Source organism: Schistocerca nitens, chromosome 4 (assembly GCF_023898315.1).
Source record: "Schistocerca nitens isolate TAMUIC-IGC-003100 chromosome 4, iqSchNite1.1, whole genome shotgun sequence".
NCBI classification, from domain to species: Eukaryota; Metazoa; Arthropoda; class Insecta; order Orthoptera; family Acrididae; genus Schistocerca; species Schistocerca nitens.
Genome location: NC_064617.1, coordinates 189,796,990 through 189,820,659, shown reverse-complemented (window position 1 = coordinate 189,820,659; position 23,670 = coordinate 189,796,990). Strand labels below are relative to the sequence as shown.

At 45.9% G+C, this 23,670-nt stretch overlaps 1 protein-coding gene across 1 annotated transcript in view; it reads right to left on the bottom strand.

The window, feature by feature from the left end:
• The window catches only part of LOC126252197 (protein-L-histidine N-pros-methyltransferase-like), a 153,296-nt gene extending 130,285 nt beyond the window's left edge, over positions 1-23,011 (bottom strand). The window contains exon 1 of the mRNA XM_049953068.1: positions 22,902-23,011. Coding sequence (XP_049809025.1) covers positions 22,902-23,011 — 110 coding nt within the window. The remainder of the gene's footprint in view (positions 1-22,901) is intronic.
• Between the last annotated feature and the right edge of the window lie 659 nt (positions 23,012-23,670).

Sequence of the window (23,670 nt, the reverse complement as noted above, 5' to 3'; positions counted from 1 at the left end):
ATCTGACTCTTTTTTGTGGGTGTACAACAATAACCCCAAAACCACTGCAGAGCTGAAAACAGCCATTCAGGAGGTTATCGACAGCCGCAGTGTTCCGACACTTCAGCGGGTCATGCAGAATTTTCCCGCGCCACATCATCGCCAATGAATGGCAGGCATATCGAACATGTCATAACATGTAATATCTGTAGTAACGTTTACATGTCGAATAAAGTGTGTGCCCGCCGTAGTTTGTAACTAATTTACGTTTTTTTCATATAGTTCAATAATTGTCACCCTGTATGAATACGAAACAATTGTTATGATTTTATTCCGCTGTTTTCATGAAAATCTACGGCGTGGACCCGAACTGAGCCCACAGAATTTTTCGACTATTATTTTTAATAGTGTGGCACTACATACCATACGCAAAAATGTACACCGGACGAAAAATACAGCGCAATTTAATTGTCAATCTCTCTGATACAATGTTTACACTGAGTAACTATAATGTTTACAGTATAGATAAATCATAAATCTGGACTATCGCTGGCCGCTACATGATGATGTACCAGCTACGTAATCGATTTGCGCTGTTTTTTCGACGCAGCCATAGCTGTTGCATTTGCTTGCCACTGAGTATTTTTGGTTTCCTTGCGATGTGAGCTTTCCTCTGACTTGCGTTTTCAGCAATTCCAAGCATATTTATGTCGTACAAGACGACATCTTTCACTGCTTTGTAATTTTCTATTTAATCCCGGTTTTGACTCACACTTCGACGGATATTTGTATTGTTTCACGTTGGATCTTAACAGTGTTCCGCAAGTTCTTGAAAATGACATCCGAATCAAGGTCCTAACTACATGCGTCTTCACGCTACATCAATGTATAACTTCACACAAAGCTAATTCCTAGCAAACACGCGCATGTGGCTACTACAGCGTTTCCGGATTGTATGTTCGAAATTTTTCCACAGCAGAAAAAAAACACCAAAATGATACCATTTCGACAGCTTTTCCTCAAACATCTTAAACCTGCCTACTCCTTCAAACTATTATTTGTTATCAGTGGTGGCAGCTTGAAAAGGTGGAATTGTGTGTTCAGAGCCCTACAATTATTGTACATCTAAAAATGAGAGTATATGAACTACAATTTTTAATTCGTAAATAAAAACAGTAAACTGGCCAGAAAATTTAAAAAAAGTGCTTTAGTGGTGCCACATTGCTTTCTTCGCTCCTTTTTTATTGTTCTGTTGATTTCCCGTTAGCGCAGGACCTGTATCTCACTTCGCAACTCGACACCTCTATCCATTACGCTACTGTGAACACACAGAGTCCATGCCTGTGTTTTTTATTTACAACTTCTGAAGACTCTTAACCGCTGATCTGTCATTACCTTACCTGTATCCACTACGCTATTATAAACACACAAAATCCGTGCTGTGGTTTTTACTTACACCTCCTGAACGCTCTTCACAGCCGATCTGTCATTATCTTATATTTAGCTATAACAAATCATGCCAATACGAACACGTTTTCGAGAGATCTCAATGTTTCAAACAGCATATACGAATACAGAGGACGTACTTTACAATATAAGCCGGCCGCGGTAGCCGAGCGGTTCTAGGCGCTCCAGTCCGGAGCCGCGCTGCTGCTACGGTCGCAGGTTCGAATCCTGCCTCGGGCATGGATGTGTGTGATGTCCTTAGGTTTAAGTAGTTCTAAGTCTAGGGGACTAATGACCACAGATGTTGAGTCCCATAGCGCTCAGAACCATTTGAACCATTTTGAACTTTACAATATAAAACCAATAAAATAAAAACTTCAATTAAAACGAAGAAATCTGATATGGCGTCTTCTCAGAAACCAATACGACCACAAAAGTCGACAGACATACCAAATGGTCGAAAATGGGCATGTACACGTCACAGTGACGCCACGGAGAGGAATCACAGCAGCGAGCCTCACATCTCCCAAAAAAGTAAAGAAGCATATATTGATTTGAAGAATGAATGATGTCTAGTGAACACCTAGAAAACTAAGAATATGTTCTTTGAGCCGCTGGTTTTTAGGCGGTTTCCCACATCACGCTACATGAATGCCAGATTGGTACTCCAAGTCCCGCCTCAGTTACTCGATTCGCAAATATTTAGAGATCTTTCGTTCACTTTCACATGAATAACACTGCACGCAGGCAGTTGGGGTACACATATCCCGTCGTGTGTGTCGGTGTGTGTGTGTGGGGGGGGGGGGGAGGAGAGATGACGGGATAACCATGGTAAGAGCATTCGACCACCTTTTAAATAATTTTAAAATAATCATGCGAAACACGACCGTGCGCCGTTGTGGGACAAAGGCACATGAAAAAAGGAGACGAATCAACATATGAAGTCGCCGATCTGTAAACCTGGATTATGAACGGCTACAAGATAAAGGACTGTAGCGCCATGGGAACCTTATTTTACGGACAACCCTCGTACAAGGGAGTCATGGATTTGGATATATACGCTATTAGCAGGGGCTCGAATTAATACGTCTGGAACCGCGCGATCGCTACGGTAGCAGGTTCGAATCCTGCCTCGGGCATGGATGTGTGTGATGTCCTTAGGTTAGTTAGGTTTAAGTAGTTCTAAGTTCTAGGAGATTGATGACTTCTGATGTTAAGTTCCATAGTGCTCATAGCCATTTGAACCATTTTTTAATATGTTGTTTGAAGTAAAATATCAGAGATGGTATTACGCTAGACTCTTGCTAATACGACCATTTCTTGCACGTCCTTGTGCCGGATTAGCGGAAATGCAGGATTATTGAGAGTGTCTTAAAATTACTGTAAAGGCATAGGGCTAATTCTTTACTGAATCCAAAGATGCATTCATTTAAATTAGTGCTTGACTGTGTACATATGTAGAAGTACCATTCATTATGAAACATATCTCAAATTTTTAGTTGTTGCAATGATGATGCGCAAAGGTAGTATGCTTTATCACACAGCTGCTTTACATGCATTGCATCGGTACTGCACGTTTCTGATTGATGCCCAATGTAGTCCAGGAAGACGTCTGCAGCTTCAGCATCTGCAGTGTGAGATATCTTTACGTTCTCACCTCCTATCTTTTATCACCGTCATCACATGGTTCCTGTAAGCTTAGTTATCTCTTCAGCTGTTAAAGTTGGTTATAAACAGTTTCTCTTCCAACAATGTACTCACCAACAATGGCTTTCTGTGAAGAACCTCAGCCCACCTTATATCTCATTTCGTATTTCTGCTTGAGGTCTAGCATAACGTGTTTCATTTTAGAAGCCATGACACTGAACCGTACAGAAATCCACAATTTGAAACTTGGGTATACCACTGCTTAACACTGTAATTAACTGACAACATTGTTGAACACAAGAATTCATTATTGAATGTGACATTTCTGCTTGAGTGACTGGACGCTGGATGTGGGCCGGTTTATTCAGAGGCAGACTACTGTATCCGGATTACCGAGCGTTTAAGGTAGTAGTAAGGGCCGGCCGGTGTGGCCGAGCGGTTCTAGGCGCTTCAGTCTGGAACCGCGTGACCGCTGCGGTCGCAGGTTCGAATCCTGCCTCGGGCATTGATGTGTGTGATGTCGTTAGGTTAGTTAGGTTTAAGTAGTTCTAAGTTCTAGGGGACTGATGACCTTGGATGTTAAGTCCCACAGTGCTCAGAGCCATTTTAGTAGTAAGGGTACACAGATAAAATGCGTCCCCGATTCCACCGGTACCGAAATTTACTGCTCCAAAAATTCCTCCAAAAGTTCCCCTAAAAAAATATTTTCCTCCGAAATTACGAAAAAGTCCGAAACTGGAGTCGCTAGCCTACGCCGGTACGATGACGTCACAGGCAAAATAAATACTGCGCAACTAACTCGTACAGATACTATCTATCAACTATCGGCTCAACTATTTTTTATGCACTATTAGTATCTAGTTATTAGTGATTCAGGTCTGACGCTATTTCGTCACACACTCTTAATCTCAATAATAACGATATTCACAAATGGATGTAGTAGTTAATTCCCAGTATAGTGGCTAACGCTAGCAGAATGCTAGGATGCTAGGATGCGTAACGGGACGAATTCGCCGCAGGTGGTGGATTAACTGTACTGTTTACGTGTGGGAGCGCTGTGTTGCCCCGGTCGCCGCATACGCACACAAAACAGTCGCGGCGGAGTGTCTCAGGAGATGCAATTAGCAGCGGCAAACAGCAGCGGTCACGCCACGCGTCTCCAGAGGGTTAATTACTCACAAGGCTGCGGCCTAAGCGCACAGACGGCTTGTCTGCACTCGCGCTGTATAGCTATAGCTGTGGCTGCGGCTACCGCCGCTGCCGCCATCGCTTCGCATACAACATTTATATCATCCCTAATATTGATCTAGCTCACGGCCAAAAGGTAGTCGGAGGGGGTGGCGACGGCTGGCCGGGGGTGAGAAGATGGAACAGCGATGGAAAGCGGGGAGCGGGGTTTGAAGAAACTGTGGTAAGGGGACCGGTGGAAAAGGAAGAAAGGAAAAAAATACGCAGGGGGGAAGGAGGCGGGTGGGACGGTGTGAGGGAGGGGGGGGGGTGAACTAAGAAGGGGAAAACGACGCCGGGAGGCTGCCCGACCGAGGACGCCCTCGCCTCCTTCGGCCGCGTCGCGTCCGACGCCAAGCTGAAATATAAATTAGAGCAGAGGCCGGCGCGTCTGGCGCACAATTAGGGGCGGGCCTTCTCGCACTGCGCGTGGCCAGTGGGCTGGACTTGTCAGTCGCGGGATTAAGAAACCGCGTCGTGCGATGGTGCCAACACTGTCGCTTACAAGTTAACCACGGCACGCCGTGCGTGGTTATTACAACCACAGAGCTGCGTTGTTGCGGATACGACAAGTAACCACAGCTTGATCAAAATAAAACTCGAACAGAGCGAGGTGGCGCAGTGGTTAGCACACTGGACTCGCATTCGGGAGGACGACGGTTCAATCCCGCGTCCGGCTATCCTGATTTAGGTTTTCCGTGATTTCCCTAAATCGCTCCAGGCAAATGCCGGGATGGTTCCTTTGAAAGGGCACGGCCGACTGCCTTCCCCATCCTTCCCTAATCCGAAGAGACCGATAACCTCGCTGTTTGGTCTCTTCCCCTCAAACAATCCAATCCAAATCCAAAATAAAACTTGGCTAGGAAAATATATCATGCAACTAAAGACAAGCAAACCAACTTGGCCATAGCTAATGTCAGTTGGGTTGACTGCCGTAAGGGGTATGAAATACGAAGGCTATTGGTAAAGTAAGTTTCGATCGGTCGCGAAATGGAAACCACTGTGTAAAACAAATATGTTTTATTTGAAATAGTTACTGTCAGATAAAAATTGCTATGTGGAAAAGAAACACCTACATATCATAGGCCGCGCGGGATTAGCCGAGCGCCGGCCGGAGTGGCCGAGCGGTTCTAGGCGCTATAGTCTGGAACCGCGCGACCGCTACAGTCGCAGGTTCGAATCCTGCCTCGGGCATGGATGTGTGAGATGTCCTTAGGTTAGTTAGGTTTAGGTAGTTCTACGTTCTAGGGAACTGATGACCTCAGAAGTTAAGTCCCATAGTGCTCAGAGCCATTTGAACCATTTGATTAGCCGAGCGGTCTAAGGCGCTGCAGTCATGGACTGTGCCGTTAGTCCCGGCGAAGGTTCGAGTCCTCCCTCGGGCACGGGTATGTGTGTTTGTCCTGAGGATAATTTAGTTTAAGTAGTGTGTAAGATTAGGGACTAATGACCTTAGCAGTTAAGGCCCATAAGATTTCACACACATTTGTACATTTTTTGGAAGATATCATAGTTTAGGAGGTCTGGCGTCATTAAAAATGACGTGCATAAAAAACTGCCCCATCATGCATGACAAATAAATTTATTACTTCTGTGTTACTATCTCCTCTCGCAATAAAGTTCGCAGACAGTATCCAAATATGCTGCTTAACGTATCTCGAAAAATATATCATTGTATGACCCATAGGTCAGGAGATATAATACCACCACGTGTGGGTGGAAAAATGTCGCATCACGCATTAAGTCTTAATACATTCATTCTTTATTACTAAGACACTCCTACTGTCGCGTCAACTTAAGGAAATCCCTGACACATGGCAGCTCTTTTGGCAGCTTTTAACTGCGAACCGCAAACGTTTGTAGTCGACATTATAGCCGTCTACCAGAACTCGCAAGAGGCGTTGCCATAGCGACGTTTATAAAATGGCGTTGTACATACGAGAAGCAGCTGCGCCCAGCATACGGAAACTACGTTTCTGATAGAAAATTGGCAAAATGAATACCCGCAATACCGGGTTTTTCAGCTATTAATATACACTATGTGATCAAACGTATCTGGACACCTGGCTGCAAATGACTAACAAGTTCGTGGCGCCCTACATCGGTAATGCTGGAATTCAATATGGCGTTGGCTCACCCTTAGCCTCGATGACTCTCGCAGGCATACGTTCAATCAGCTGCTGGAAGGTTCCCTGGCAAATGGCAGCCCATTCTTCGCGGAGGAGAGCTATCGATGCCGATCGGTGATGCCTGTCACGAAGTTGGCGTTCAAAACATCCCAAAGGTATTCTATAGGATTCAGGTCAGGTCTCTGTGCAGGCAGGTCAGTCCATTACAGCCACAGGCCGTGCATTATGAACACGTGGTCGATCGTGTTGAAAGATGCAATCGCCATCCCCGAATTGCTCTTCAATAGTGGGAAGCAAGAAGGTGCTTAAAACATCAATGTAGCCCTGTGCTGTGATAGTGCCATGCAAAACAACAAGGGGTGTAAGTCCCCTCCATGAAAAACATGACCACACCATAACACTACCACCCACAAATTTTACTGTTGGCACTACACAAACTCGCAGATGACACTCACCAGGTGTTCGCCATACCCACATCCTGCCATCAGATCGCCAGATTGCGTAGCATGATTGGTCACACCACACAACGTTTTTCCGATGCTCAATCGTCCAATGTTTACGCTCCTTACACCAAGCGAGGCATTGTTTGGCATTTACTGGCATGGTGTGTGGCTTATGAGCAGCCGCTCGACCATGAAATCCAAGTTTTCTCACCTCCCGCCTAACTGTCATAGTACTTGCAGTGGCTCCTGATGCAGTTTGGAATACCTGTGTGTTGGTCTGGATAGATGTCTGCCTATTACATATTACGACTCTCTTCAACAGTCGGCGGTCTTTGTCAGTCAACAGACGAGGTCGACTTGTACTCTTTTGCGCTGCACGTGACCCTTCACGTTTCCACTTCATTATAACATCGGAAACAGTGGACCTAGGGATGTTTAGGAGAGTCGAAATCTCGCGTACAGACGTTTGACACAAGTGACACCAAATAACCTAGCCACGTTCGAAATCCGTGGTTCAGCGGAGCGCCCCATTCTGCTCTCTCACGATGTCTACTGAGGTCGCTGATATGGACTACCTGGCAGTAGGTGGCAGCACAATGCAAGTAATACGAAAAACGTATGTTTGTAGGGGTGTCCGGATACTTTTCATCACATAGTGTACTTCCCTACATAGTCGCCCCTCCGGCTTAAGATATCTGCCGTAGCGTTTATAACCGCTCTTTTAATTGAGAACTATATTATCAGGCTTATTCTCATATAGGAGAGAGGTGATCGATAATATCGGAAATAATTAATAGCATTGAAAAAGTTTTAATTAAAATTATAGATATACACTCCTGGAAATGGAAAAAATAACACATTGACACCGGTGTGTCAGACCCACCATACTTGCTCCGGACACTGCGAGAGGGCTGTACAAGCAATGATCACACGCACGGCACAGCGGACACACCAGGAACCGCGGTGTTGGCCGTCGAATGGCGCTAGCTGCGCAGCATTTGTGCACCGCCGCCGTCAGTGTCAGCCAGTTTGCCGTGGCATACGGAGCTCCATCGCAGTCTTTAACACTGGTAGCATGCCGCGACAGCGTGGACGTGAACCGTATGTGCAGTTGGCGGACTTTGAGCGAGGGCGTATAGTGGGCATGCGGGAGGCCGGGTGGACGTACCGCCGAATTGCTCAACACGTGGGGCGTGAGGTCTCCACAGTACATCGATGTTGTCGCCAGTGGTCGGCGGAAGGTGCACGTGCCCGTCGACCTGGGACCGGACCGCAGCGACGCACGGATGCACGCCAAGACCGTAGGATCCTACGCAGTGCCGTAGGGGACCGCACCGCCACTTCCCAGCAAATTACGGACACTGTTGCTCCTGGGGTATCGGCGAGGACCATTCGCAACCGTCTCCATGAAGCTGGGCTACGGTCCCGCACACCGTTAGGCCGTCTTCCGCTCACGCCCCAACATCGTGCAGCCCGCCTCCAGTGGTGTCGCGACAGGCGTGAATGGAGGGACGAATGGAGACGTGTCGTCTTCAGCGATGAGAGTCGCTTCTGCCTTGGTGCCAATGATGGTCGTATGCGTGTTTGGCGCCGTGCAGGTGAGCGCCACAATCAGGACTGCATACGACCGAGGCACACAGGGCCAACACCCGGCATCATGGTGTGGGGAGCGATCTCCTACACTGGCCGTACACCACTGGTGATCGTCGAGGGGACACTGAATAGTGCACGGTACATCCAAACCGTCATCGAACCCATCGTTCTACCATTCCTAGACCGGCAAGGGAACTTGCTGTTCCAACAGGACAATGCACGTCCGCATGTATCCCGTGCCACCCAACGTGCTCTAGAAGGTGTAAGTCAACTACCCTGGCCAGCAGGATCTCCGGATCTGTCCCCCATTGAGCATGTTTGGGACTGGATGAAGCGTCGTCTCATGCGGTCTGCACGTCCAGCACGAACGCTGGTCCAACTGAGGCGCCAGGTGGAAATGGCATGGCAAGCCGTTCCACAGGACTACATCCAGCATCTCTACGATCGTCTCCATGGGAGAATAGCAGCCTGCATTGCTGCGAAAGGTGGATATACACTGTACTAGTGCCGACATTGTGCATGCTCTGTTGCCTGTGTCTATGTGCCTGTGGTTCTGTCAGTGTGATCATGTGATGTATCTGACCCCAGGAATGTGTCAATAAAGTTTCCCCTTCCTGGGACAATGAATTCACGGTGTTCTTATTTCAATTTCCAGGAGTGTATAACCTCTCATCACAATAACGCCCGCAGCAAATAGCGCGTCAGGGGTATCACAGAGGGTTCAACGCGGCTACATTTGTTTCCAAATTCTACTATATAAACCATGCGCGGCTATTGTTAGTTCTCTTGTTTTCTGCGCTCTGAATAAGACTAGGTAGCAGCGGCGTGTAATATAGCTGGCATGTCCGTGTGCGCGAGAGAAAGTAGCGCTCAGTATTAAACTCTATTATATGCCGAATAACCGATACTAGTATCTGTGGACGATACAAAGGGACGTTAAACTGAATAGAAGAATGGAACTGGACACTTAGCTTTGTGAAAGTAAAAGCGTACGAAGTTTGAATGAGTGTATCGATGTATAGTAATGGAGTATAGTTCTTGCTATAATATCTTTTGAGTGACAAACTGCAAAAATGATGGACATTTTAGTTGCCGTAATTGCTGAGGGTAGTTGTAGGATCAACCGTCCTTTTCCCCATATACAAAACGCAATCATTCATGATCATTTAATTATTATTATATGTAGTGAATAAAAAACTACAGTGATTTCCACAACAGCGTGTGGTTTAATCAACGATAATCATAGGCAAGCTGCGAACTGTGTCTCTGGGTGCGGTAGGTTCGATTATGAAATATTACGAAGCGTAAATTGTGACTTAAAAGTTATGTAACATTTAGTTTCCAATCAGAAACAGTGCGGGTAAGTAGTAACGTCGGAAATAGAAAATCGAAATGATAACTAACATCCAAAGACGTTATTAATGCAGCAACAAATGAAGGGTGATCGACTGTGCAAAAAGTCAACATTAATTATTATTATGAAAACCCGGAATTAGTCGCCATTACAGTGACGCTGTTTGTGGCAGCTGCATCTGATGTGTAAATATAATGGAAAGTCGGGCATATCCAGTAGATAACCACATCAATACCTTGCGCCAGAGAAGTCGACGACAGCGGATCGACGGAGGGTGGCTACACGTTGTACCAACTTTGCAGTACCCTCGTCAAAGAAGGCGGTCATGTTTTCCGCCAATTCTCTACGCTGGTCTACAGTCCGCTGTCTGTGCCAAAATGTTGTCTTCTCTGCTAGAGGTTCATGTTCAAAAATGGTTCAAATGGCTCTGAGCACTATGGGACTCAACTGCTGTGGTCATTAGTCCCCTAGAACTTAGAACTACTTAAACCTAACTAACCTAAGGACATCACACACATCCATACCCGAGGCAGGATTCGAACCTGCGACCGTAGCAGTCGCACGGTTCCGGACTGCGCGCCTAGAACCGCGAGACCACCGCGGCCGGCAGAGGTTCATGTGAGCAGAGATGAAACTAAGGGGGAGCCAACTGCAGCCTGTATTGTGAGTGACCACACACTTCCCATCGAAAGCACTGCAGCAACATCTTCGTTGCCCCTGGAGAGTTCGACCGAGAATTGTCATCAAGGCGGAAGCGCATGACAGTTATGTGGGCTGTATGACACCAGGCGAAATCTGTCACCAGGCCCTCATACTTGGTGGGAGACACTATTTTCTAAGCACCTTTACGTGCTCAGAACTGAAAAGAGCGACGTGACACAATTGACGAGCATACTCGGGACACTGTCCACTGCCACGCCTGTACAAAACTCCGTTGGATTTTCACTGTGGTTTCCATTTCACGTCAGATCGGACCTCATTTTCCGAATAGCGCTCGTATTTTGCCCAACCTGTAATTATTTTTGGGGCTAAAGCCCCTTTTACAGAAGGGACTTCGTTGTCTCAGTCAACCGCACGTGAGCCGGCCGAAGTGGCCGTGCGGTTAAAGGCGCTGCAGTCTGGAACCGCAAGACCGCTACGGTCGCAGGTTCGAATCCTGCCTCGGGCATGGATGTTTGTGATGTCCTTAGGTTAGTTAGGTTTAACTAGTTCTAAGTTCTAGGGGACTAATGACCTCAGCAGTTGAGTCCCATAGTGCTCAGAGCCATTTGAACCATTCAACCGCACGTGTCATGTTACTCTACTAAATGCCCCGTTGAGTTTTATTCCCGTACTGAGTCACATTAGAGTCAGCGCCAATATTGCGTATACCGCATGATCGTAGTTTGGACCCTGAACGGATTAAGGGAAGTTCTGGGCGGCTATCCTTTTTACTAAAAATTTTTAGTTGCCCAACAACAACAACAACAACACCAACATCCTTTTTACTAAAAGTAGAACGCAGGGACAAGCAATGTAACAGAGACTGTACCTCTATATATTGTAAAAATGTAAGTGTAAATGTATGTATGTTCCACATCTCTACATCTACATCTACGTTATTACTTCGCAAGCCACCGTATGGTGCATGGCGGAGCGTACCCAGCACCACAACTAATCATTTCATTTTCTGTTCCACACGCAAATAGGGCGACCGAAAAACGACTGTCCATAGACCTCTATACGTGCCCTAATTTCTATTATCTTCGTGACCCTTAGCAAAATGTACATTGGCGGCAGTGCAATCGTTCTGCAGTCGGCTTCAGATGCTGGTTTTCTAAATTTCGGCAGTAGTGTTCCTCGAAAAGAACGTCACCTTCCCTGCCGGGATTCTCATTTAAGTTTCTGAAGTATCTTCGTAATACTTGGGGGTTTATCGAACCTACCGGTAGCAAATCTAGCAGCCCGTATTTCCTCTGCTTCTTTTAATACGATTTTGTGGGTATCCCAAACACTCGAGCAGTATTCAAGAATTGGTCGCATTATTCGGACGCGGTGACCTTTACAGATGAACCATACTTCCCTAAAATTCTCCCAATAAACAGGAGTCGACCATTCGCCTTCCCTACTACAATTCTTACATCGCTCGTCCCATTTCATATCGTTCTGCAACGTTTCGCCTAGACATTTAATCGACGTGACTGTTTCAAGAAGCACACTACTAAAACTGTATTCGAACATTAGAGGGTTGTTTCTCCCACTCATCTGCATTAATTTACGTCTTTCTACAGTTCGAGCAAGCTGTGGTTCATTATAGCTACTAGAATTTTTAGGTAATTCATCTTGTATCCCCCTGCAGTCATTCAACAACCACATCTGCTCTACACCACATCATCAGGAAACAGATGTATAGCGGTGCTCACCCTGTACATCAGCTCATTTATATGTACAGAGAGTAAGAGTGGTAGTAGTATTAATTACTGTCTGGAAAGAAGCGCCATGGAGGTAATGAAACCTAAGGTGCTACAGTGTTGGGGGTAGGTATGAAAAAACAGTTCTTCCTTACCGTGAAGTACGCTGAAAACCACCCGTATGATTGGATTTCTTGGAGGACCACCATGTTGTGCGGGTAGTATCGGAATGCGCTACAGGCAGTATGCCGAGATAGGGACGAGGGGATGGATACTGAGAGCAGGTAGGAATAGATGAGCAGAAAGAGGGGGGTGTAGGAGGTGGACAGAGTGGGAGTGGGGAGGAGCAGATGTACGAATACAAGATAGGAAGAAATACATGGGAAATGCCGGATGTCTCAGTTAGTTAGTACCTAAATGTCGTAGTATTACTGGCTGGGGAATACCACAGGGTGAATTTAATCACCGAATCGGGTAGGGTTTTCTTCCCCCGTGCACATTAGCCCTTTTCTTGCGGATATGTGAGAGTTGTTTCGTTGGGTTGGGTTGGGTTGTTTGGGGGAAGAGACCAAACAGCGAGGTCATCGGTCTCATCGGATTAGGGAAGAACGGGGAAAAAGTCGGCCGTGCCCTTTCAAAGGAACCATCCCGGCATTTGCCTGGAGCAATTTAGGGAAATCACGGAAAACCTAAATCAGAATGGCCGGACGCGGGATTGAACCGACGCCCTCCGGAATGCGAGTCCAGTGTGCTAACCACTGCGCCACCTCGCACGATAGTTGTGGACGTTTCCATAGTTGTATAAGGGGTGCGCATACATTCAAGTGTCATATTTCTGTTCTATGATGATGATGATGATAAGGGAGAGAGTGAAACCCAGTGCCGCCGCAGCCCAGTCCTTTCGAGTAGCACGAAGAGGGTTTCCGAGCTTAATGTCCCCATCCGACGAAAGTATCACCACCAACTGTATCACATGCCTTCGTTTCATGAGTCAAAGCGGTGAACTTTGAAATCTAAACCAAGACATAGGCAGAAAAACTGGTGATCAGGAAATTTACGTCGGTATGTCTCCTTCTCATGTCTGCCGAAAACTGGCAGCGAAAATTTCATCCACTACCAGGATTCGAACCGGCGTTGCCCCAGATCGAGCGTCACGACATAGGCGTGCGTTAGCGATCTTGGTTACGGAGGCAGGTGATTTTAGTCATGTTAAAAGCAAAATTCATAGTGGATGCTCTTGATACTGACGGTTAAGTTAGATTCTCTAACTCTTGAAAACGGAAAGAATAGAAAAAGTGCCCTCAAAAGAATTCCAAACATCTGCTTTTTTTTGTTACAGAAAATCTATGCTTCAAAACGTTAAACAATGTTTAGAAGGCAGTAAATAATGTCTTTTTATTTTATCATTTGTGTCTTGTTTTCTTTCTAAAAAGCAGACAACATCGCGATCTTTTTCTTATGTTTATGGTACCTAAAATTCTGACATTTTATATCAATACCCAAAAGCTCGATGCAACTCTCAGTAATTCTCAAGGACATCGATGTTGAAGTTTTCCGTGTGCCTTCAATGTCTTAAAGCAAGGTCGATTTTTCGACGCACACCGTGGCCTTGTAGTACAGGGTGATTCAAAAAGAATACCACAACTTTAGGAATTTAAAACTCTGCAACGACAAAAGGCAGAGCTAAGCACTATCTGTCGGCGAATTAAGGGAGCTATAAAGTTTCATTTAGTTGTACATTTGTTCGCTTGAGGCGCTGTTGACTAGGCGTCAGCGTTAGTTGATGCTAAGATGGCGACCGCTCAACAGAAAGCTTTTTGTGTTATTGAGTACGGCAGAAGTGAATCGACGACAGTTGTTCAGCGTGCATTTCGAACGAAGTATGGTGTTAAACCTCCTGATAGGTGGTGTATTAAACGTTGGTATAAACAGTTTACAGAGAATGGGTGTTTGTGCAAAGGGAAAAGTTCTGGACGGCCGAGAACGAGTGATGAAAATGTAGCACGCATCCAGCAAGCATTTGTTCGCAGCCCAGGAAAATCGACTCGCAGAGAGCTGCAAATTCCACAATCAACTGTATGGAGAGTCCTACGAAAAAGGTTAGTTATGAAACCTGAACGTCAACTACCCGAGGCGATGGATCGGCCGCCAGGCAGCCCGTGACAGAGCACTTCATCACTGGCCTCCAAGAAGCCCTGATCTTACCCCCTGCGATTTTTTCTTATGGGGGTATGTTAAGGATATGGTGTTTCGGCCACCTCTCCCAGCCACCATTGATGATTTGAAACGAGAAATAACAGCAGCTATCCAAACTGTTACGCCTGATATGCTACAGAGAGTGTGGAACGAGTTGGAGTATCGGGTTGATATTGCTCGTGTGTCTGGAGGGGGCCATATTGAACATCTCTGAACTTGTTTTTGAGTGAAAAAAAAACCTTTTTAAATACTCTTTGTAATGATGTATAACAGAAGGTTATATTATGTTTCTTTCATTAAATACACATTTTTAAAGTTGTGGTATTCTTTTTGAATCACCCTGTATAATGCGCGCCTGCATGTTTAGGGGCCTAGGTTCGATTAACGGGAGAAGCAAATTTTTAAACATGCGCATGCTCTACGAGCATTTCCGTAAGCGTATAATACATAAAGATGGGAAAAGTCGGTAGTGTTCGAGGCTGGCAATCACTAGATTGCTCGTTCGTTGGTTCGTGTCTCGTTTCGGTCATTAATTTTCTCGCTTTTTATTCATTCTCTTAGACTATATACGTAATTGAAAAACAAAATTGATCAGATATGTGCTTATTAACACACATCTAATACTCGCATTTGTGAAAAATGGACGTCTTCTTATTTCTAATTATTAATATTACTAATATTACTAATAATACTATTAGTATACTAATTATTACTAATATTAATATACTAAGTATTACTTATAATACTAATATTACAAATGTAAATTCTTAATTACCGATCTTTTATAAAAGATTATTAATAAAGACTGTTTAAATTTAAAAAGGATATTGAAATTGTTACTTTATTCATCTTCATGTTTTACACTTCATGAAAAAGCCTCTTCACTTAAAAATTTACCAGCACTGTGAATCGGACCTGGGCACCCACATACCAGGTGTGTATGCTATCACAAAACCATGCAGCCCACAGAGATAGGAACTTTGCTTTAGGGTACAGGTGACCAACCAGAGGCCAGCAGGCCAGATCCGGCCCACAGTTGGTTTCAATCCAGTCAGCGGAAGAAATTGTATGGGGAGGGAGAGGGGGGAGGGAGAGGGGGGAGGGAGAGGGGGAGGGGAGGGGGGAGGGGAGGGGAGAGGGGGAGGGGAGAAAGAAGGGGGAGGGGGGAGGGGAGGGAGAGGAAGAAGTGTAGAGAGAAAGGCGATCGTACTGTACTCCGTTCGGGATGCGACTTGGGATAAATCTGTGATCAATTATCAAAAATATTTTTGGATAAATGTTTAAAAAACGTTTGTTAATAGTGTTTGTGGACATTAACACATTAAATTTCCAACACTACAATGACTGGCCTGTGTCCAAAGATCGCAACGTTACTCGCAACTGCTTGTTCACTGCAACTGCTTATCTGAAGGCTGTATTTTATTTTCTATTCTTCCTCGTGTTCACAGTAATTATTTCTTGTCCGTTGTGGACGTATTAGTACACTGCAATCGTTGAAACTAAAGGTAATTTCTAACGAATTAGCTGCAACAAGTTGCTTTTATAAGCGTTTATTTTTCAATGATGACCGTTCAAGATGGCTGGCATCTTTTCTTCAGATGTTTACAGCTATTTACAAATGGCGTTGCAGAATTTAGCAACGGAAGTTTTAAGTAAAGAAACAATGTACACGACGCGTAAATAAATGTAGACTTCATGAGAAAGGGTGAATATAAATGATATGTGCTCTCAAAAATGTATCTTTTGTGCAATAATTTGTGTGTATGGCGTGTCGGGAAAGGGGTGCCATTTATATCGGTACGTTATCTCCTAACGGGGACCACGAGAAATACGGGCTTCGCAACGAACTTGTGACGTCACATTAGTCGGCTTGTCCGCCACACTTCACGAACGCTTTGACTCCGTGCGGAGCCCACGGGAAATCTGTTTGTAGTATTGGAAAGGTACACAGCAAAGGCATTAACTTTGTCGTGTGCTGTTGAGAGGTTGCATACATTTAAACGTGCAGTCAAGAACTATTAAACTCATCTTAAATAATTACTCGCTCCGCGCCGGAGACGGCTGCTGGCACTCGTAAGACCTGCAGTGTCACGTCGAGGCCTACGAGGAAGACAGGCCACGGTGTGTACGTCACGAAGGTAGTCCTGCGCTCGCTCGCTCAAATCAGGAAACAAACTACGTTTCTACTCCTGTTAACTTGTAACTAGGCGTGTCCGTACAAACGAAAACTGAATCTTCTACTGGAATCCGCTATTATGGAATCTTACTGTTATTATTCCTATAATGATGGGAAGTCCATGGGCCTACTTATACACAACTGGCCATTAAAATTGCTGAACCACGAAGATGACGTGCTACAGACGCGAAATTTAACCGACAGGAAGAAGATGTTGTGATATGCAAATGATTAGCATTTCAGAGCATTCACACAAGGTTGGCACCGGTGGCGACACCTGCAACGTGCTGACACGAGGAAAGTTTCCAACCGATTTCTCATACACAAACAGCAGTTGACCGGCGTTGCCTGGTGAAAAGTAGTTGTGATGCCTCGTGTAAGGAGGAGAAATGCGTACCATCACGTTTCCGACTTTGATAAAGGTCGGATTGTAGCCTATCGTTCTTGCGGTTTATCGTATTGTGACATTGCTGCTCGCGTTGGTCGAGATCCAATGACTGTTAGCAGAATATGGAATCGGTGGGTTCAGGAAGGTAATACGGAACGCCGTGTTGGACCCCAACGGCCTCGTATCACTAGCAGTAGATATGACAGGCATCTTATCCGCATGGCTGTAACGGATCGTGCAGCCACGTCTCGATCCCTGAGTCAACAGATGGGGACGTTTGCAAGACAACAATCATCTGCACAAACAGTTCGACGTTTGCAGCAGCACGAACTATCAGCTCGGAGACCATGGCTGCGGTTACCCTTGACGCTGCATCACAGACAGGAGCGCCTGCGATGGTGTACTCAAAGACGAGCCTGGGTACACGAATGGCAAAACGTCATTTTTTTCGGGTGAATCCAGGTTTTGTTTACAACATCATGATGCTCGCATCCGTGTTTGGCGACATCGCGGTGAACGCACATTGGAAGCGTGTATTCGTCATCGCCATACTGGCGTATCACCCGGCGTGATAGTATGGGGTGCAATTGGTTACAGGTCTCGGTCACCTCTTGTTCGCACTGACGGCGCTTTGAACAGTGACGTTACATTTCAGATGTTTAACAACCCGTGGCTCTACCCTTCATTCGATCCCTGCGAAACCCTACATTTCAGCAGGATAATGCACGACCGCATGTTGCAGGTCCCGTACGGGCCTTTCTGGATACAGAAAATGTTCGACTGCTGCCCTGACCAGCACATTCTCTAGATCTCTCACCAACTGAAAACGTCTGGTCAATGGTGGCCGAGCAACTGGCTCGTCACAATACGCCAGTCACTACTCTTGATGAACTGTGGTATCGTGTTGAAGCTGCATGGGCAGCTGTAGCTGTACACGCCATTCAAGCTCTGTTTGACTCAATGCCCAGGCGTATCAAGGCCGTTATTACGACCAGAGGTGGTTGTTCTGGGCACTGATTTCTCAGGATCTATGCACCCAAATTGCGTGAAAATGTAATCAGATGTCAGTTCTAGTAAAATATATTTGTCCAGTGAATACCCGTTTCTTCTTGGTGTAGCAATTTTTATGGCCAGTAGTGTAATTTGTTACGGCTGTACTGGGGTACAATAAAATAAAATCATGCTAAAATCATTATTAGTTGCATAAGGCACCACTTCCAGCATGTAATGAGTACTGTTAAGCAGAAGAGACTAAATGCTATAAACAAGCTGATACACAATTTGTATCGAGTATTGGTCTTAAATGAAATTTGGTTGTAGTACTGTTAATCAGTAAGACTTCATAACAGCAGATTCCAGTGGAGGATGCAATTCTCGTTAGTACTTACACGCCCAGCAGCGAGTTAACAGGTTTAGAAACGCATTTTGTGTGCTGAGCAGAGCGAGCGAGCGACGTCCGGACTACCTTCGTGACGTTCGCGCCGCGGCCTGTCTCTCTCGTGGGCCTCGTGTCACGTGCTGGGACGTACACGCCACGGCCTGTGTTTCTCGTGGGCCTTGCCTCGTAAACGTTAACGTCGTCGACTCTTCAGTTCCGACGTTAAGCGCTTGGAGCGCTGCTGTCACATCACGTGACGAGGCGGCCCGCAAGTATGTTTTCGAATCACGCACGCCGATCACCAAATGTTGCCTATACCTGCTCTAGGGCCTTGAAAACTTAAAAAGCGATTTTCTCGTTAATTATTGAGAGTTGCATCGACCTGTTTTGGAATACTGACGTATGAAAGCTGGACTTCATGTAACACAAATATATTTTTTAAAAATGCAAAAATCCGATTGCTATGTGGCCTCCTTGTACATCTACATCTATATCTACATGACTACTCTGCAATACACATTTAAGTGCTTGGCAGAGGGTTCGTCGAACCACAATCATACTATCTCTCTACCATTCCACTCCCGAACAGCGCGCGGGAAAAACGAACACCTAAACCTTCCTGTTCGAGCTCTGATTTCTCTTATTTCATTTTGATGATCATTCCTACCTATGTAGGTTGGGCTCAACAAAATATTTTCGCATTCGGAAGAGAAAGTTGGTGACTGAAATTTCGTAAATAGATCTCGCCGCGACGAAAAACGTCTTTGCTGTAATGACTTCCATCCCAATTCGCGTATCATATCTGTCACACTCTCTCCCCTACTACGTGGTAATACAAAACGAGCTGCCCTTTTTTGCACCCTTTCGATGTCCTCCGTCAATCTCACCTGGTAAGGATCCCACACCGCGCAGCAATATTCTAACAAAGGACGAACGAGTGTAGCGTAAGCTGTCTCTTTAGCTGTAGTGTAGTGTAAGCTGTAGTGTACGCTGTAGTGTAGTGTACGCTGTCTTTTGTAACTGGGGAATACTCGCGATAAGAGAGGAGAAGAAGAAGAAGAAGAAGAAAAAGAAGAAAATAACTACGCAACGAAGGAATTATCTGAATGGAATGGAAATCGGTTGATGTGAAGTACGTATGCAGAAAAACAAATGATTAAAATTTTAAGGCCGGCCGGAGTGGCCGTGTGGTTCTAGGCGCTACAGTCTGGAACCGGGCGACCGCTACGGTCGCAGGTTCGAATCCTGCCTCGGGCATGGCTGTGTGTGATGTCTTTAGGTTAGTTAGGTTTAATTAGTTCTAAGTTCTAAGCGACTGGTGACCTCAGAAGTTAAGTCGCATAATGCTCAGAGCCATTAAAATTTTAAAAAGTGGATTATTTATTCAAGAGAAAGAGTTTCACAAATTGAGCAAGTCAATAAAGCTAGCAGCTATTCAGTTTGACATTGATTAATAATGTTGTTGGATGTCTTTCAGAGGAATAAAGTCACGAATTCTGTCCAATTGACGCGTTAAGTCGTCAAAATCCCGAGCTGGTTGGATGATCCTGTCCATAATGCTCCAAACATTCTCAATTGGGAAGAGATCCAGGGACTTTGCTGGTCAAGGTAGGGTCTGGCAAGCATGAAGACAGAGAACAGAAACGCCAGTGCAGGCGGGCATTGTCTTGCTGATATGTAAGCCCAGGATGTCTTCAGGTGAATGGCAACAAAACGACGCGTAGAATATCGTCGACGTACGGCTGTACTGTAAGGGTGACGCGGATGACAACCAAAGGGGTCCTGCTACGGAATGAAAATGGCACCCTAAACCGTCACTTGTGGTTGGCGGGCCGTACGGCCGGTGACGGTCATGTTGGTATCCGACCGCTGTCAGTGGCGTCTCGCTTAAAGGGAGCTGACCTCACAGCGCCCCTTGCGCCGAATGCCATTGACTTTAGTACACCAGCTAGTCCGTTTGCAGTGGTGTGGGGCACATTCGACCTGGAATCTCATTGAGTGGAATAGAACTCTCTTCAGTGATGATTCCCACTTCGAACTGAGCCCCGATAACCAACGAATATGTGTTTGGAGATGTCCCAGACAGCAGTGGAATGCCAACCTGATTGTCGCCCACTGTATGGCCCAACAGCCAGGTGTGGTGGTTGGGGGTGGCATTTCATTTCACAGCAGGACGCCTTTGACTATCATCCCCGGCACCCTTACGGCACAGCGGTAGGTCGACGAATTTCTTCGTCCGTTCAGTTCCCTTTCATCGCAAGCCATCCTGGGCCTACATTTCAACAACATAATGCCCGCCCGCACACGACGCGAGTTTCTACTGCTTGCCTTCGTGCTTTGCTTGCTAAACCCTATCTTGGAGCGAGGTCGCCGACTATCTACCCAATTGGGAACGTTTGACGCCTTTAGGGCAGGGCTTCCAACCAGCTCGGAATTTTGACGATCTAACTCGTCAGTTGGATATAATTTGGCACGATATCCCTCACAAGGACATCTAACAACTCTATCAACCAATGCGAAGCCGAATAATTGTTTGCTTCTGGGCAAGAGCTAAGCCAACGCGTTTTTGACTTGCTCAATTTCTGGCTCTCATTCTGCTGAATAAACCAACCAATTTTTCTGAAATTGTAATCATGTGTGTGTCTGCACATGTATATCACATCTACCGACTTCCGTCCCATTCTGATAATTCCTTCGTGGTGCGAGTTTTTTTTTCCTTCACTGCATCATCAAAAATTATTTTTCTCGTTAGACAGATCCGAGGTTTCCACTGTTGAAACAATTTTCATTAGAAACGTTTGTCTATTCACCTTCTTGTTTACACATAGCGTACATTTTACCTTTATCCAGGTATTCTAAAACGTAAATAGCTTTTATCGTTTTAGATATTTCATCTGTTTTATGGGAGAACTCTAGTAGGGAAAATATCAGGCCCTCGTGCGACCTTTGCATGTGTACCAGTTTCTTTGGCTCTTCAGGGTAAGTGCGTCTCAACAACAGATGAGATCGGCTATTTGGAAGTTAACAGTAAGTAGTCGGAAAATACGTGGCCGCCCGGTTGGACGTGCGGTCAAACGCACGGCTTTCCGGGCGGGAAGGTGCGCCTGGTCCTCGGCACGAATCCGCCCGGCGGACTTGTGTCGAGGTCCGGTGAGCTGGCCGGTCTGTGGATGGTCTTTAGGCGGTTTTACATCTGTCTCGACGAATGCGGGCTGGTTCCCCTTAAAATGGTTCAAATGGCTCTGAGCACTATGGGACTTGACTTCTGAGGTCATCAGTCCCCTAGAACTTACAACTACTTAAAAAAAAACAACCTAAGGACATCACACACATCCATGCCGGAGGCAGGATTCGAACCTGCGAACGTAGCGGTCGCGCGGTTCCAGACTGAAGTGCCTAGAACCGCTCGGCCACCACGACCGGCAGGTTCCCCTTATTCCGCCTCAGTTATGTCGGCGATAGCTGCGCAAACAAGTTCTGCACGTACGCATACACCACCATTACTCTACCACGCAAACATAGGGGTTCCACTCGTCTGGTGTGAGACGTTCTCTGGGGGGTCCACCGGGGGCCGAACCGCACAATAACCCTGGGTTCGGTGTGGGGCGGTGGAGGGGTGAAGTGGACTGCGGTAGTCGTCGTGGGGTTGTGGACCACTGCGGCTGCGGCGGGAACGGAGCCTCTCCGTCGTTTCTAGGTCCCCGGTTCACATACAATACAATATAATACAATCGGAAAATACAGTTGCGAAATTTTATCGCCCAACAAAATTACGATTATAATTTAAGCGACCTGTTAACACGCCAACAAATCTCACATTTACAGAGGTTAGTTGCAGATGACTAGCTATCAACACACAGCAACGTACTGAGGGTCTTACGCCACCCAATAATATAGAAAATTTAAGGTAACGAGAACCATCCACCAAAACTGTTTTCAGAACTAATTTCATTACAATACTTACTACTTAAACCATATTTACATTTTATAGAACTTAATAAAGAGAACCCACTTATGATGGCACAAAGGTGCTGAAACATGTTTCCCTTTATATAAAAAGCAATTGTCTGCACTACATGCAGACTTGAAATACAGTAATTGCATTATTACTCTGTAACGATGCACCAGACACAAACCACGGGGTCCAGTAGAGAAATACTTGGAAAATATCACTGAACAAGCTCCAAAATTTTTCTGAGGCTTTAAGAATAAACCTGTAGAAAACAGGCTCGTTTTGTTAAGTTGTCGTGAAAGCAGTCAAAATGTCCCCTGACGCTCGGGAGGAATTTGTTGTCTTCCTGTAAAGGTTCCCGGAAGAAAAAGAACCCGGAAACACGTGGGGAGGGAGGGAAACAGAGAAAGGCTGCGCCTGGCATTTGGGCCGTGAAATATGCGTGTGAAAATATGCGGCGATCCAGCACCTGGTCGCACAAGCTGCGACAAGGACGGAGCGGGGGAAAAAGTTGCGGTTAAAGAGGAGCTCGGGACCCGAGTGGAGGGCGCTGCAGCTGCTGGCTGGCGAGCGAGGAATTTTTTGGTGACGTCAGGCATTTACATGTGAAGAGCGGCGCCCTGGCGGTGACAGCCGGCGTGGGCGCGGCGGAGCGGTCCGCGGCAGGGCGCGGCGCACAGTAGTAGCGTGTAGAGGCGCACGGCTAGCCGCATTAGCGTCTGCTGGTGTTCCCAGGCGCGCTCAAGCAAATTACTGACAGCTTCCGCCTTCCTCCTGCTGCGACATGACACACACCTCGCAGGAATATTGCGAAACTGACCCAAGCAACAACACGGAGGATAATGACGACAGCTTCCTTGACTAAATCACCTAATATCTGACTGGTTATTGTACCTTCAGTCACGTAACCCCTGCACAATAGATGTGGCCACACAGCGTATAACAACAAGAACCACAATATATATCAATACAAATATATACAAATGACATAGTAGATAGTGTCGGAAGTTCCATGCGGGTTTTCGCGGATGATGCTATAGTATACAGAGAAGTTGCAGCATTAGAAAAATGCAGCGAAATGCAGGAATATCTGCAGCGGATATGCTCTTGGTACAAGGGGTGGCAAGTGACCCTTAACAAAGACAAATGTAATGTATTGCGAAAACATAGAAAGAAGGATCCTTTATTGTATGATTATATGATAGCGGAACAAACACTGGTAGCAGTTACTTCTGAAAAATATCTGGAAGTATGCGTGCGGAACGATTTGAAGTGGAATGATCATATAAAATTAATTGTTGGTAAGGCGGGTGCCAGGTTGAGATTCATTGGGAGAGTCCTTAGAAAATGTAGTCCATCAACAAAGGAGGTG